This window comes from Papilio polytes, unplaced genomic scaffold (genome assembly GCF_000836215.1).
Source record: "Papilio polytes unplaced genomic scaffold, Ppol_1.0 DF823912.1, whole genome shotgun sequence".
Taxonomy (NCBI): domain Eukaryota; kingdom Metazoa; phylum Arthropoda; class Insecta; order Lepidoptera; family Papilionidae; genus Papilio; species Papilio polytes.
Genome location: NW_013525292.1, coordinates 1,139,680 through 1,156,260, shown reverse-complemented (window position 1 = coordinate 1,156,260; position 16,581 = coordinate 1,139,680). Strand labels below are relative to the sequence as shown.

The window sequence follows — 16,581 nt, the reverse complement described above, 5'->3', positions numbered from 1 at the left end:
TTAAACTAACTTCAGCCTACTTCATCGGCGCGGAATTAAAAAAAATTGCAAGTGGCCTATGTGTGTCACCTTTTTTTTAAAAAATCGTCGAAATTGTGACGTTTGTTTATTTAATATACTCAAGTCGTGACAAAGGTATAGAATCTCTTGTTTACTGCATGGTGCTATGGCTCCGGTAATCGGTCGTGGGTTAACTCAATTACATAATCTATATTCACAATGATCACTCCAATTGTTTTCTTATGAAAGAACCGTGAAATTAACTTTCTCCGTTCGCCATTAGGCCAGAGACAACATTTTTTTTTAATTTATGTGACAAACGACAACATAAAAAATTCGTCTATGTCGTCGGTTGCCTTACCTCGGCCTGCCCTAACGCCTATATTCAAGGAGTTTTTACACGTTTTTAGAGTCAAGCCATTAGAAAAGAAGAAGAATTTAAATTATTTTAAATTAGAACACATTGTCGACGTCATCATTTTTTTCTACTCTTTCTGTACATATTTTATCAATACACATATCTCCGTTAAAAATAGATTTATTTCTAAATCTTTTACGATATACACCATTGATATTAAGTTTTTTTGTATATCTGGTTCACACTTGGCCAGTACAGTTAGATAGTAGCGCTCACTAACTGGACTGGCTTTCAACTGGTACAACGTGACAATAAACTGCCGCCAGTGTGTCAATACTGGCCAATAAACCATAAAATTTAGCGTAGACGGTGCGTTGGTGACTCATTTCATACAAGCTAGATAACATATTAACATAACAATATAAAATAACGGAAACTTTACTGTAATAACTGTTTTTATATTTAAATTACGTTTTTATCAACGTAACATGAAAATGGATTATTTAAAACTTTGGATTTTAAACTACAATTTGTATTTATTGTCTATGTAATCTCAATTTAAAATGTTATAACATATCGGGATATATGTAACAGAGGAAATACGCAGGTGTTAGCAAATAGCTATGTGCGAAGCATTTTATTGTTAATCACACATTAATGTGATGTGCTGTGCCATATGCAAGCAAATGTTATTGCGATGTATTCTCTATACGTGATTCAACATTTAATATGCAACAGAAAAGCATTTAAATTACCCAACAGATGAAAAAAATCTTTTTATTCTTTTATCAGATTAAATATTGCAATTAATACCATACTTTTGCCAGTAACTCCGGCCGTTTAGAATTAAAAAAAAAACCTTAGTATGAGCCCTACGTGTTCATCCAGACCTTGTTGTAGTACATTTAATTGAGTTCCGTTAAGCTTTTTTGGAGTTAAAAAATCTAAGGATCTTTAAATTTCTTTACAGAGACCGAATTCGAATTATTAATAACTATAGTAATGTTTAGTTTTCTAAGAAAACGTATTAGATTTGTAATCTACATTCTTGATTGCATTCAAATCGTATCTTGTCTGCATTAAAATCGTAATTCATTTAAAGTTCAAATAACGAGAAAATATTCAGCAATTTAGAACTATGGTCAAATTAACCGTCTTTCTGGTATTATAATGAGGTCAGTAAATCTTGGTATATCGTAGTATTTATTCAGCGTATCCTGGTCATTAAAATTCTGATGTTTTTTTTTTCTCTTTAAATACTGGCCGGTTTGATAAAAATTATCGGGCATAATTATTTATTACCGTTGTCAAGTGACATTCTTTACGAAGGTCCAGGAAGGGTGACATCTGAGAATAAATATTCGTCGAAGGAAAGGTATATGATTAATAGTCATTTATTTATACTTTAGGTTTTTCTCAAATTATAGCTATAAAAACCTGGTTGCTTTTAATAATTTTTTGTTCGCTTTAAAAATATTTTTAAACACTATTCAAAAACAATCAAAACAATTTCAAACAAAAATTTTGTTGTTTGATTACTGTAGAAGTGCAAATTAATGTTTAAACACTAGCTTTCGCCCGCGACTCTGTCCTCGTGGAATTAAAAAAAAATTTAAGTAGCCTATATGTTCTTCCAGACTGCCCTTTACATTTATACCAAATTTCATCGTAATCCGTTCAGACGTTTAGGCCACAAACTTTAACAAACATCCATCTATCTAAACTTTCGCATTTATAATATTAGTATAAAGTATAATAGTATAATATTAGTATGATTAGTATATATTCTACTACAATGACAGTCAAGATTTCTCTTTAAAATGCCAAGTAACGCAATATTAAACAAAATTAAAATAATACAAGTTCACACAGTATTCATACCGTTAGCTAATCATGCAGGTGTATAAAGCAGAACATTGATCAAGATCTTTGTTCAGTTATTTTTTTAAAAGCTTTATGGCGGGAGATGTTGCTGTTGATGCTGTCATTTGATAGCGAACGCAGCGCTGCGATGGTGCGCGCGATTTTGCCGCGCAAAATTTGACGTTTATAAAAAATGCGTTCAGAATAAACAATATGGTTAATGTAAATTAAAAAAGTGTTAAAAAATTTTAAATATCTTATTATGGCGTGTGTAAAAAACAAAAATAATGTTAGATCACGATATAGTTTAAGAGTGGATTTAAAAATACGACAAATTGACTGTTCAGTGTTTATAGCTTTAATAGTGTTACTGGTGCCATCGGTATTTTGTGAAAGTAAGAGATATTTTAATTACTAATTATGATACCTTTTTAACGAGAGTCTCTGTTATACTTCGAGTACGTTATTTCAAAAAAATTGTAACTTTAATTGGCTATTCTATTTATTTCAAACAAAAACCGTACATTTAATACTAGCTTGGATTTGGAATTGTGGAATCCTGCAGCATACAAAAAAATCCAACCGAGTTATCGAAAGTATGAAAGCGCAATAATGCATAGACTCAAGACACTTACAATTTCTCCTGATTTACTCGTATAAAGCATTTTCTATTTAATTGCTATACACTGTATTATACACTGCTTTTTTATTTTGCATAATTTGAGGCAAATTAAATCGATCGAAGTTGTCAATTATTGACACACATACATATTAAAAATTAATTCTTTCGCTTCTAAATGCATCGTACTCATACTGATATTATAAATGCAAATGTTTAGATGGATAGATTTTTGATTTGTAGCCTAAACAGCTAAATGGATTTGGATGAAATTCGGTACAGATGTAGAGAATAGTCTGGAAGAACATATAGGCTACTTGTGTTTTTTTTTTTTAATTCCACATGGAGGAAGTTTGAGAGTAGCCCCAGTGGTTGAGAAAATAAGGAGTAAAAGGTTAGAGTAATGTGGAGGGGTACATCGGTAGAGGTAGACCTAGAAAGAGATGGATGAATTGCGTGAAAGGTGACATGATCAAAAAATGAAGGAGTCGTGGAAGAAAACTAGTCTATACATAAATGCTCTTCGGTGTAATCTTTATATCACTTTATGTATGTCAGTTCAACTGTTTAAATATATTTCATAATTTGACCGTAACACTTTAATTAAAATTGCATAATCCCTTCTATGCTAAGAGACTAGCGGAAACGTTAAACTTTTAAAACTATAACAAAAGTACCTTTCACCAATTAAAATATTTAAGGAATTAACAGAATATAAGAATTAAGAAAGAAGGTTAACATTTTCACTGCCACCTCGTCCTGTTAGTCCACTTTGATAAGTGAAAAGGAGTCAGCGGAGCACGTGTTAAGTTAGGTGTTAAATATATTTTTGATTATATGAATCTTTTAAAAATCTTGGACGAGTAATACAAAAATGAATTGTAGGGTTAGCAAATTTAGATACATTTTATCAATATAATGGTATCAAGCTGTTCCTCGTGACATCGTCCGCGTAAAAAATAATATAAAATATATATAATCTATGTTAATCACTGATAACGTAGCTTTAAAATGGTGAAAGAATTTTTGAAATCGGCCCAGTAATTTTTGAGTTATTTCAATACATACAAAAATAAAAATCTTTGTTCTTTATAATATTAGAAAGTAAAGACTAGTATAGATATAGATTATAGATTATATTACTCACTTCCAAAACAATTAGATAAGTTATAACCTCCTTTTGCCACAAAGATGTACGGTTTTTTACCGTATTAATCTCCTAATGACCTATTAGAGTTGCAGCCTTGACCGTAGTCGTTGACTTCCGTCGCTGTAGTGTACGGAACTGCTTACTGTAACTTCCGAAGCACAGAGACGGTTATAATGAGACGCTCGACATAAACGCTTGCTCGAGTAAGGGCAGACAGGAAATGACGTTTTATGGTAAACGACACACTATGCTTGATTTATTGAATGTCTTTCTGAAATTGTTAAGATTTAAATAGAGCTAAAAATTAGCCTTGATTGAATTTGAAATGGTGAAATAAATAATTTCAAACTACTTCTACGTAAAATGCGGTGATTTTAAAGAGAAGTGTCCAAAGTCGTAGTCTACACGTATAATAAAATACGAGTGTCTGTATGTGATACAAAAATGTAATAATTTGTGATGTTGTGTTTGAGTTTTCTAAATTTAATCTGTTTTTTCCATTTGTCTGTCAGTAATGCCCCGTTTGTTCCGGGTAATCTCCGAAACGGTTGCGCCAATTTCGACAGGAAGCTGATGTACGTGGGAATATTATAAGCTACTTTTTTCGATGACGAAGTACTGGGCGACCGCTAGTCTGAAATGTCTACTTTTATTAGTTACTAGCTTTCGCATACGACTCCGTCTGCGTGGAATTAAAAAGAAACAGTTTCTTTTAGACTATTCGCTACATCTATGTCAAATTTCATCAAGGTCCCAAGTTTAGACTACAAACTCTACTAAACATCCATCCATCTAAACTTTTGCATTTATAATATTAGAAGTACTCAGGTATAATAGCTGTTGAGATTAATAACAAAACAAGTAAAGTATAAATAAATCTACCTAGTTGTTACTACTAAGTCGACCTTTACAAACGAAGTATCTGACTAATATAACAGCATAATGTGTTTAAACACAAGAAATGTAATTCCTTTCATGTCCTAATCCTTCTGCTATTTATAAAGTATATAAGGAAACAAATAGCGGTATAGAATTACAATTACCTTTTATTGTTACTAATTACCTAAGGAATTAATACATTGTAATAAACTCAACTATAAACGTATAGTGCGTTACAAAATGAATATTCATGAATACAGACGTATTAATATCTGTGTTTGTATTATTTTAACATTTGATCAAAACCACAATCACTGTCAAAACACTATTAACAAAATATCGTTGTCCGAGTTTCTAAGTTTAATATATGTATCTCGATGTAATTTGGCACAGTTGTAGAACATAGTCTCAAAGAACACATACTTACTTTTGTTGTTTTAATTACACGCAGACAGAGTCGCGGGCTAAAGCTACTCAATACTTATATTATAAAAAGGAAAGATTTTTTTTGTGTGTATAAAAATAACTCAAAAATTACGGGCCGATTTTAAAAATTATATCACCGTCAGAAAGGTTATTTATCTGCGAGTAACATAGGCTATATTTTTTTAATTTCACGCGGGCGAAGTCGCGAGCAACAGCTATAATTTATAAAACGTTTTAACAGTGAAACCCGCAAATCTTCTTGCAGACTTCTTGATAGTAACAATGTGAAGGTTTTATTCAGATTATAATATAGTGACTAACTCGCGTCGACCGTGGCCTCTAAGTGCGGCATTAAGATGCAATTTGCATCTCCAAGGAACGAGTGATACAAATACATATTTTATGACTAAGAGCCAGCGCACACCTGAAACGAAATTATCGCACAACTGTTTATGATTCCTATGAGCTTATATGAAGGAGCGCACATTACTCGATTTTTAATTGTGCAACTAAACAGTTGATGCCTGCGAAACAATCGACAATCGCAGAATAATTATGCGATACCTTAGTCAAAAGCGTTTGCCCGCTCTTTGTATTAATTATGTCATTAACTAGTAGTAGTTTCTTTATATCGGAGGAGACAATTACAAAGTACTTATTAAGTTACAGGTTACTTATGTTACGTGTAATGTCACTACGAGTGGAAAGATCATTCGTTACATAAAAACCGGTGTCCAATTTTCACTACTGCACTGACCGACGTCACTTCGATACATTTCACTCTCGTTAAGGTTTATTTCCATTGTCAAAACAATCTTAAATTAATTAATTATACACATGTGATTGATTTTGACAAACTGATTTAAAAATAGCTCTTTGATGTGTTGAACATATGTATCGATAGACAGGACAAAACTAACCAAACAAAAAATTTGCAACAAGGCTAAATTTATACGTTGGCATGTCAAGTGATGTTTTAAGCGATTCAAAAAGCGTTATAATTTTTGGTAAGGACATAGCCGCTATTAATTATCAGTAGAGAATTGAGTTTTTTCGGATTTTTTCTAATGTACCTTCTATGTTTAATTTTAATATCTTTGTTTCTACCATATAATCTTGGCAATATCTTTTGCATATTTCACGCCTTTTTTAAGTAGCAGTCAATATAAGAATTTATTCTGAATATTTTTAACGTAATTTTAACTATAGTAATTTATTTGCCGTATAACGTGACGTGTCAGAATGGACACGTGGTTAGTGGCCCGATTGGCGGTCAACCGGTCATATCATACTGTGGTCCATTATCTTGCTACTCACTCGCTTTTTCACAAAAACGCACTTTCACTTACGAAACAGCTTTTTTAATATCATCCGCTAAATTATTTCGTATAGCTACGTTTATTGACTTTTTTTACATTACACAACGAAAATATATTTCCCTTTACAATAACTGTCCTATTTAAAAGAAAAAAAGACGTCGTACCCTTTCAATTAATTTATACAAAATCGATAACACTGAAACCAACTTAATTTGATGAAAATTACTTATACAATACTAGCTGTTGCCGTGCGGCTTCATCTGCATGTAATTATAAAAAAATTGTTTTATTGTTTACATTTATTAAATTATTGCAAATTTCAAAATACCAATAACCTTACTATGGCAATTGCTTCCTTGAAGGCAGCAGCTTATGGTCTCTCCCCCACATTAGGGTTTTTATCCAATTTATTTACCACCTAAGTTTAATAGCGCGAAAATATATAGCCTAAAGCGTGACGTAAGTCTAGAGGTTTTTATTAAAAATAAGAATTATTAAAAAATATGCTGTAATTTTACAGTGGTAGTGCCCGCTTTAACATCTTAGCATGAATAGGCCGGCACGCCCGGTGTAATACCAAGACCACACAGAAGACAGGCGTGAAATGGAACCAATTCCGTGTTTCGTCTGATCAGTGTGGTGCCGGAGGCCTAATTTTAGTCCCTTTCTCTTTAGCACCCTATTCTTATAAGAAGAGGATGGGAAGAGGAAGTGGATTTGACGGTGGACGATATGCATAGGAAAGGGAAATATCCTCTTTGTGTGCGTCTCCTCCTCCGTCAGATAAGGGTAAACAACGCATCTGCAATTGCGAATGTCTATGGGCAGCGGTCGCTTCGCCATTTTGGCGGATTGAGGTGGCCGCTTGCTCGTTTGCCACCTTATGTTATAAAAAAAAAATTGGTGACATCTTACACCACAAAGAAGTGTGTGTTTACGCTTTATTATCTTAGTATAGATAAGACAAACTAACAAAATAAAAACAACCAAACGAATTCAAAGATATTAAAACCCTTACAGACTTACAAATAAATGCTGTATAAAGTTAAAGTTAGGAATAAACTGAGTATAACCAAAATACGAGTATGTACTAATATTTGCTTATACTCAGTTTATTCCTAAGTTTAACTTAATAACGCGTTTATTTGTAAGGCTAATAAAGATTAAAATTCTATATTAGACATTTTACGTTTGATTCTATTTGACCAAGCTACCTTGAATCAGCAAAATCAAACAATTTCATGTCAAATTACGCAAATAAACTTCTAGAAGTGAACTCATCAATGTTTTACCAGCAATCAGATTTGTTAACTCAAATATTTAATAGGTGTTTGCGATTACTATTAGGCCAAGGTCCGCTTACCGAACAATTTAACATACCTTAGGCAACGGAGATAATTTTACATATTAGTTATGCCAATAATCCTAAGTAGATTCAAACAAATCCAAGCAAACTTTGTTAGAGGTACAAGAAGAGTTTTACTTATATAATTTACTTAAATGACTCCTTAAATCAACTTTTCCTTCCCATCTTCTCCTCAAAAGAAGATGGTAGAGCGAAGTACAATGAAGCCTCCGGCACTTACATTTGTCAGAAGAAACGAGTAAAGCCTGTCTTCCGTGTAGTCGTGGTACATGGAGGGTTATTCAAGCAGCTAATGTTGCTGCGGCGTCTACTATCAATTTGGTAATAATACCAAAACCACCACCTACCAAAAACTATAAATGTTTTACTATAACTATAACTTCACGCAAATCGCTGCAAAGAATACAATTTTATAGCGGAGCCTAGTCGGATGAGAGCTAAGGTGCTTGCGCGTACCGATGACCTTGAGCCTCCAAGATATTTGAAACTCCTACTAGTTTTAATTAATACAAATGTCTATTGAACCTAAGCTTAGAAACAGTGATATTATAATTTTACTAATATTATAAATGCGAAAGTTTAGATGGTTGGATGAAAGTTTGTTCCAGTTTGTAGCCTATACAAATGAACGGATCTTGATGAAATTTGACGTAGACGTAGAGGATAGTCTGGAAGAACATATAGGCTACTCAGTTTTGTTCTTATTAATTCCACGCGAACGGAGTCGCGATCGAAAGCTAGTTAGTGAATAAATCCTCAGAGGAGATTTCATAAGAGTAATTTATGCATGTGTACCAACAATCTGATAATATACAAACTTTAAATGATAACACTAAATCGCATTGTATGTTAATACGAGGGCGGTCTGTATTTGTAATGTCCGTGAGATTTATAAAAAACAATAACAGCAGTAGGACATGGTCATTATTTGATTACTAAACAAAGACCTCAAATGTGGGATGATGTTTTGTAACATGACGTTTGTTTTAAAATGTCTAATAATCAAAATTCTAAGGTCAGTATAAAATACCTTGCTTTTTTTAGTCCTACGTGCTTATCTGGCTTCGTGAGTCGCTATCTGTCAGAATCAAAGTACTTAGCGCCTGTCCCAACACTGGCTGAAAGAGGCTCTGAAAGGTAATAAGATCCGATATTTCCATCACATATTTTACACGTTGGATTGTTATCGGACAATGTACAATTTGGTGGGACAGGCCTTAATAGCAATTATGACACAACGTAAACAAGGCGTCTGCTTTTTATAAATTCACTTTTTACTTTCTGTAAAGTTTTACAGTTATACAATATTTATTCTTCAATAGCAAATTAAATTCCTTGACTACCTAACTTCATACGGTTTTATAATAGTTAAATTATACACAATTTTACCTATTCAATTATATTACGAAACAAAATCATTACCATCAATGGATTCCACACATTACTTATGGGCCCTTGCAAAAGAATAAGTTGCATGATCTGAGATTACACGCAGCCGCACCTTGACATTTAAGTCACGATTTCTATCGACAATGACAATGATATAGCACATCACTATCGTCATGATGTATCACTTTAGAACGAATTCAGAGATAATTTTAAAATCTACGTAAGTTTAATTAAATATTTGATATTTAACTACCTGTTGTGTGAAGTTGGGAAAAAAGAAACCAAAAAAATATAGCTTATGTTATTTACTGATAACGTAGTTTTTAATAGTGTAAGAATTTGTAAACGATTTAACTCAAAAACTACTGGGTCGGTGTCCAGTAGTTTTTAAGTTAAAAAATTTGAATTATTTCAATACATACAAAAGTACAAATCTTTCCTCGTTATAATATTAGTAAAGATAGAAGAAGTACACAAAGCATTAAATTTAAAAATCAGTTTCATATTTGATCGAATCATAAAGCATTTTGCAAGTCATTAATGATAATTCGTAACCCAATTGCGAAATAATTACTCGCACGATGCGTTAGGTATTTGAAAACCTTGACATTATAGAAACGATTTCTATCGACAAATATGTAGATATTGAAATTATGATAAAGCACATCACTAGCAAAAATTTCGTATTATAATTATTTGTTTTCTAAAAAATCAACAAGGACTATGGATGATAAAAATTAACTTAATGCAATTTTATACTGTTAACTACGATACGTAAAATCACTAGAAATCTATTTATATGTAAACATGTAGGTATAATTATTTTTTGACATTCTTATCAGGGGCAATTAAAACTTATTGTCGATAGTAATTTCGATTTCTCATTCCTAAATATTAAATACTGTAATTACATCAAACAATTCTTGACAAATATTTTATTAATCGGTGAACATTTACTTTGTTCTCAAAAATTTTGGAATAAAATAAAGAAGAAAGATTAAGGGCCTGTCGTACCAAATTTAGTCTTATAACTTATCCAACGTGTAAAATATGATGGAAATATCAGATTTTGTTCCCTTCAGTGGTGGGACAGGCCCTAAATGTAGATGGAAAAAGTAAAGGAAGACCAAAGATAGTACGGATAGATTGTGTGAAAGGGATATGTGTAAGGAGGGAATTCAGTCATTGAATTTAGAGATTTATGAAAGCACAACGTCCTTCTATAGGGACAAGGGCAAAAGCTATCAAATCATTTGTTACTTGAATATACGAAATAACGCAATGAAATATTTAAAACGCGTATAAATGTTTACTAAGTAAACTTGATTACAATGAATTCGTATGTTTGAAAAAAGAAGCATTCATTAAGATTTTTATTCGATTAATTCGAATTAGTTTAATATTCATCCCATGTTTTGTTGATGCCAAAGGTTTATTTTGTCGGTCCGTTGCGTTCTGTCCATTGAAACATACGAGTATCATATGATCTCTTTATACGTTCATTACATGCTATTGTATGAAGGTATTCAGTGCGTAAACATCACTGATTTTTACCAATGATATATCTCTGTGGGTCAGTGTTTTTAGTGTCTTTATATTTTATGTATCTTGATGTGGGAAAGGATGTAATTCATCAGATATGGAATCTAACAAATTGTTTGTTTTTTACAATGCAATCATTAAGGTTATGTGTCCGGTCGAAAATTATTGTTATTAGACTTTAGGTGTATTTTCAATTGTTATAAAAAACCTAGTATATAGTGAAATTTTACTTCAAAAATTCCTCTTCTAAAGTAGAATCTTTTAATTCTTCTGGAAATGAAAAGAAGATAGGAGCACCTCCTTACCCTCCCACCCTGGCGACATTCATAATGCGTATACAGTTCTGAACTCATGTAAGGAATAGGGCAGTTAATTTTATTTTAATCATGAAAGTACTACTACAAAGTTGTACGTAGTACTTACTAGTTTTCACCCGTGACTCCGTCCGCGTGGAACTTAAAAAAAATAAAATTAAGTAGCCTAAGTGTTCTTCCAGACTATCCTCTACGTCTATGCAAATTCCATTAAGATCCGTTAAGCCGTTTAGGCTACAAACTCTAACAAGCATCCATCCATCCATCTAAACTTTCGCATTTATAATGTTTATAGGATAGGATTTATAGGATTATATTATTACTAGCTTTCGCTCGCGAGTCCGTCCTCGTAGAATTAAAAAAAAAAACAAAAGTGAGTAGCGTATGTGTTCTTTCAGATTATCGTCTACATCTGTACCAAATGTCACCGAAATCCTTTCAGCCGTTTAGGCTACAAACTCTAACAAACATCCATCCATCCATTCATCTAAACTTTCGTATTCATATAGTTTTAATAATGATACATTCTTTTGTTTCAGATTGGTCGAAATATTTGACATACGATCAAATATACAACAGCACCAACTATGCGCAAATACCAGAATACAGCATACAGTCATCTCATAGTCATAGTAATAGAAATATTGATAGAGAGCAAACCAAAGTTAAGGATCTAGATTATAATGGAAGAGAAGGCAATAATATAAAAAGCAGTCAATTACTGGTAGGGTTTTCACACGACCCTTACAGATATTCTATACCAGAGGGTGATTATATTAAAGGTGTTAGGTAAGTAACTTTACATATTCTTAGTTCTCTTATGGCCGGTTTCCCAGCTACATTTAACCATACATTAGTGTTTTTGGTTCGATACCTTCATGGTATGCGTTTCTGAACTACGTAACTTGAGTTTTACTTGTCAATGAATAACTAATGAATTACTATGGAACGATAAAATTAATGGAAACTTCAGAAACCTATCATTATTTGGACTTATATCTATACACTGATTATAAGCAAAATTTATACTAATATTTGCTTATACTCAGTTTATTGCTAAATTTAACTTTATACCGCGTTTATTTCTAAGGCTGCAAGGCTAAAACAGTAGAAGTCTTCTAGACAGCGTGTACTACTAGCTCGAAAATGCTGGATATACGAGTAGTTATATCTTAAAAATAGAGACAGAAATAATTACCAGTAACAGAAATTTAAAAAAATATAACAAAGAACCTTCTCGATTAAAATAACAAGTATCCAATACGACTTACGGACCTTCATGAAGCGAACCTACAATATCCTCAAAGGCCGGCAACGCGTCTGTAGTTTCTTTAGTGTTGCGGATGTCCATGGGCGTAGCTGACCACCTCGGTGTTCTTGCCGCTCGTTTGCTCCCTTTTTATAAAAAATGCTTATCTATTTTTGCAGGAATATAGACCCAAATGCGTTTACAAATAAAAATGAAAATCGCGGTAAACGAGGTGTACTGCACTTGTATAATATGATATTCTGCGCGACGGGCTGCGAGCCGCTTGCCTACAAGGGTTACGGTTGCTATTGCGGTTTCCTCGGCTCTGGTCGACCTACTGATGGGATTGATAAGTATGTTGATAAACGACGACGCATCACAAACACACAAGCACTTACAAATTTCAATACTTACCAAATCTATATTTATACTAATATTATAAAGAGGGAAGATTTGTAGTTTTGTATGTGACTCAAAAACTACTTGGCTAATTTAAATCATTGCTTCAAAATTAAAAAGTTACCGCTATCGCTAAGTAACGTAGGCTATACTTTTTATTACTTTTAATTTTACGTAGGCGAAGTCGCGAGCGACAGCTATCTTACTTCTTACTAATCTTCATATTAGATAGATATAAATGTGAAAGTTTAGATGGATGGATGGACGTTTTTTAGAGCTTGTAGCCTAAACTACTGAACGGAACCCGATGAAATTTGACATAGATATAGTCTGGAAGAACACATAGGCTGTTGGCTTTGTTTTTTTTTTTCTAATTCCACGCGAACTAAGTCGCATACGACAGCTGTACAAAATAAAAACAAAAAACTGTTACAAACGTTTTAATACCTTACTACATAATATTTCTCATAATAAACTTGCTCTATGTTTCTCAACGATTCTGAGTACAAATTTAAAATACTTATTATTCCTCAGTTGCTGTCGCCTCCACGATGAATGTTACGAGAACATCTACTGTCCGTTCTACACGGTGTACTTCCAACCATATTATTGGAAGTGTTACCACAACCAGCCGCTCTGTGCGCTAGAAAACTATCAGACACGGCATAACGTTATTAACGGCTGTGCTGCAAGACTCTGCGAATGTGACAGGAAGTTTGCGATGTGCGTCAAAAGGTATTCCTGTCCGAGAGGACGCGCGCTTTGTCACTCTTCGCCATTACGATTATTGCAAAATTTACTCATGTTCCGATAGAGCCATATTTAATGTTACCACTAATTTTTATTATAATTTGTAAATAATGTAACATTAGTGTAAATAAAAGTAATTGCTAATACATTTTAGTTGCTTTTTATTTTTATACTTAAACTTTTTAAGCAAGATCACAGATAATAAAGGAACGAAATGTTTTAGAATTAATATTGGGATTACGCTTGCTATGCTGGGTTTGACAAAGATGCAAAACTAGTAAGTGAAATAAAAAGTTTCATTGCATTTTCATTATTGACAACTATTCAACTATTCAACAGTGGTAGTGCCCGCGTTAACATCTTAGCACCCCCGGTGTAATACCACGACCACACAGAAGACAGGCGTGAAATGGAAGCAATTCCGTGTTTCCTCTGATGAGTTTGGTGCCGGAGGCCTAATTTAAGTCCCTTTCTCTTTACTACCCTTTTCTTATGAGAGGATGGCAACGGGAAGTGGATTTGATGGTAGAGGAGATGCATAGGAAGGGGAAATATCCTCTTTATGTGCTTCTCCTCCTCTGTCGGATAAGGGTAGGCAACGCATCTGCAATTGTGGATGTCTATGGGCAGCGGTCGCTTCGCCATTTTGGTGGATTCAGGTGGCCGCTTGATCGTTTGCCACCTTATGTTATAAAAAAAAAAGATGGATCAAACTATTGGAAAAATTCCTTCATCGATATTCTTAGCATTTAATTTGTTTTATGCAAATAACGTATACACCTTACAGATTTCTTACAATTTTAATTGAATTTTTGGTCGTAAAATAATAAATCCGACTCAGTTAGGACCATAAATGTAAGACGATCGACGTCAAACAAGATTCTATGCACACTTCAGTTAGTGCTTTGTTAATTCAATATTTTGGAATAAAATATTGTTTACTATGATGTCGTGTTACTAATACCAGTAACAGAAAAATCACACAATCGAATCGTATAATTACACATCATGAGTATAAATAATCGATTAGTATTGCAAAAATTAACTAAATTCCGTCTAGAAGATATCTTCATTAAAGACAGTGGCGAAGTGAAATCGATAAGTACCTTACGTTTATTCCAGAAGTAAGTATATAATTTTTCTTTTGATAGGCAAAGGTCTCAAATTCAGCCAATGGAAAAACGGCTAATGGATTGCTGTTCGAAGACAAAAGTTTTTGGTAAATTCAGCCAACGTTTTTTTTTTCTTTTTTTGTTTGAATTAGTGGCCAGTACTTAATGTAAATTAAAAGATAAAAAATTAATTGAGAATTTCTTACGTTTCATTTTGTGTTTTCAGATGTCAAACAATCTACATATTTTTGTAGTTATTTTAATAATAACGCAGTTATGTTATTCAGCGACTATTAATCGAAAAAATGGTGATGTACCAAAGAATTGTGAGCCGCCAGGAAAGCCTGTTTGTGCCTATTATTTCTACCCCTATTATTATTATTACCCTGTCGTGTATCCGTATTATTATTATTATTACCCTGCATACATATACGGATAAATAAACTGGATAAAGTCGAACTTGAATTTATTTAAAATAATAAATAGATAATGTACTATTCTGAAGTCTTTGCCTAATTATTTTAATACGTAAAATATTGTAAAAGAATAATTACTATAATAATAGTCTATTAAATTTTGTTTCTCCATCCCTTGTCATAAGTTTTACTTAGTTATTATAAAGTTTATCACATTAGAATTAAACTCCCCTAAATTGGGAGTAATTGAATTAAAAAATAACAAAGTTACATGTTGACCAAAACAGTAAAAGTTATTTTTGGATGTTTTTGATTTATTAGTTTCTAAATTAGGTTTCTGTTGCCATGGTAACATTTGTCGGATTGAAAGGTGCTCTATTATTATTTTGTTAGTGTTCATTTGCCTTTTAATAATTCGGCTAAATAATTGTTTTTGCTAAACATTTGCTAGATTTGTGGCGAAAAGTCAATACGGGATCAAGTTTTATTGGTGACATTTTAAAATATTTTGAAAAAGTTGGGCATAATGAAAGCATAGTTTTATAAAACATATATTTATTATATGTACAAAACTTTTATATTCTCATAGAAATTTCACACCACCAATAACGTTGACCGGCCTTCCCTTGTACTTCTTTGAAATGTCTGCTTCAATCTAGAACATACAAAAACAATCTATACTATTATAATAAAGCGTAAACACACACTCCTTTGTTGCCTAAGATGTCAGCAATTACAGCATATTTTTTGAATAATTCTTTTTTAATTAAAAGGCTCTACACTTACGTCACGCTTTAAGCTATATGTTTTCACGCCGTTAAACTTAGGCTGTAAATATTTTGGATAAAAACCCTAATGTGGGAAAGAGACTATAAGTTGCTGCCAACATCAAGGAAGCAAGATTGCCAAGGTTTGTCATGTCATGTCATTTTGACATTTGTCATTAATACTTTGATAAATGTTAACAATAAAATAAAACTTTCATAATTTCATGCGGACGAAGTCGCATGGGAACAGCTAGTTACTAAAAACGAGGGTACACCTTTGATTAAAAAATAAATCTAGACTTTCGCATTTATAATATTAGTAAGATTCACCTGTGCTTGTAACTCCTTCGTCCGTTGTATGAGCCGTGCGAGCAGCGGGCGCAGGTCTGCGGCGCGCGCGCCCGCACCCAGCCCGCGCTCGCGCTCGCGCTGCGCCAGCCGCGACACCTTGTCGCACACAGACAACTTCTGCTCTAACTGAGCGGTCAATACGTCCACGTATCTAAAAATGGAGGTTTTTATATTCTTAGTAATACTATAAATGGGATTTTTTGATGAATGGATGTGGATTGTTTGAGGTGGCCGAGCGCAGATGGCGCTTAGTCTAAACCTGTTTTGTAAGTAACTAGGCTCTAAGGCTCCCTCAGGAGCCTCGGCTTGGGC

General features: G+C 33.1%; 2 protein-coding genes across 2 annotated transcripts in view; one reads left to right on the top strand and one right to left on the bottom strand.

Annotated features, from left to right (window-relative positions):
* The first annotated feature begins 2,327 nt into the window (after positions 1 to 2,327).
* On the top strand, positions 2,328 to 13,774 carry LOC106102776. The gene is made up of 4 exons (XM_013282356.1): positions 2,328 to 2,616; positions 11,765 to 12,014; positions 12,654 to 12,827; positions 13,408 to 13,774. The coding sequence occupies exons 1-4, from the start codon at positions 2,484 to 2,486 to the stop codon at positions 13,685 to 13,687; spliced, it is 837 nt and encodes a 278-aa protein (XP_013137810.1). The 5' UTR covers positions 2,328 to 2,483; the 3' UTR covers positions 13,688 to 13,774.
* Positions 13,775 to 15,689: 1,915 nt separating this feature from the next.
* LOC106102671 (CDK5 regulatory subunit-associated protein 3) overlaps positions 15,690 to 16,581 on the bottom strand; it is a gene marked incomplete in the record, with an annotated part of 5,359 nt that continues 4,467 nt past the window's right edge. Inside the window, 2 exon segments of the mRNA XM_013282221.1 lie at positions 15,690 to 15,806; positions 16,249 to 16,420. Of these exon segments, the coding sequence (XP_013137675.1) occupies positions 15,735 to 15,806; positions 16,249 to 16,420 (244 nt within the window).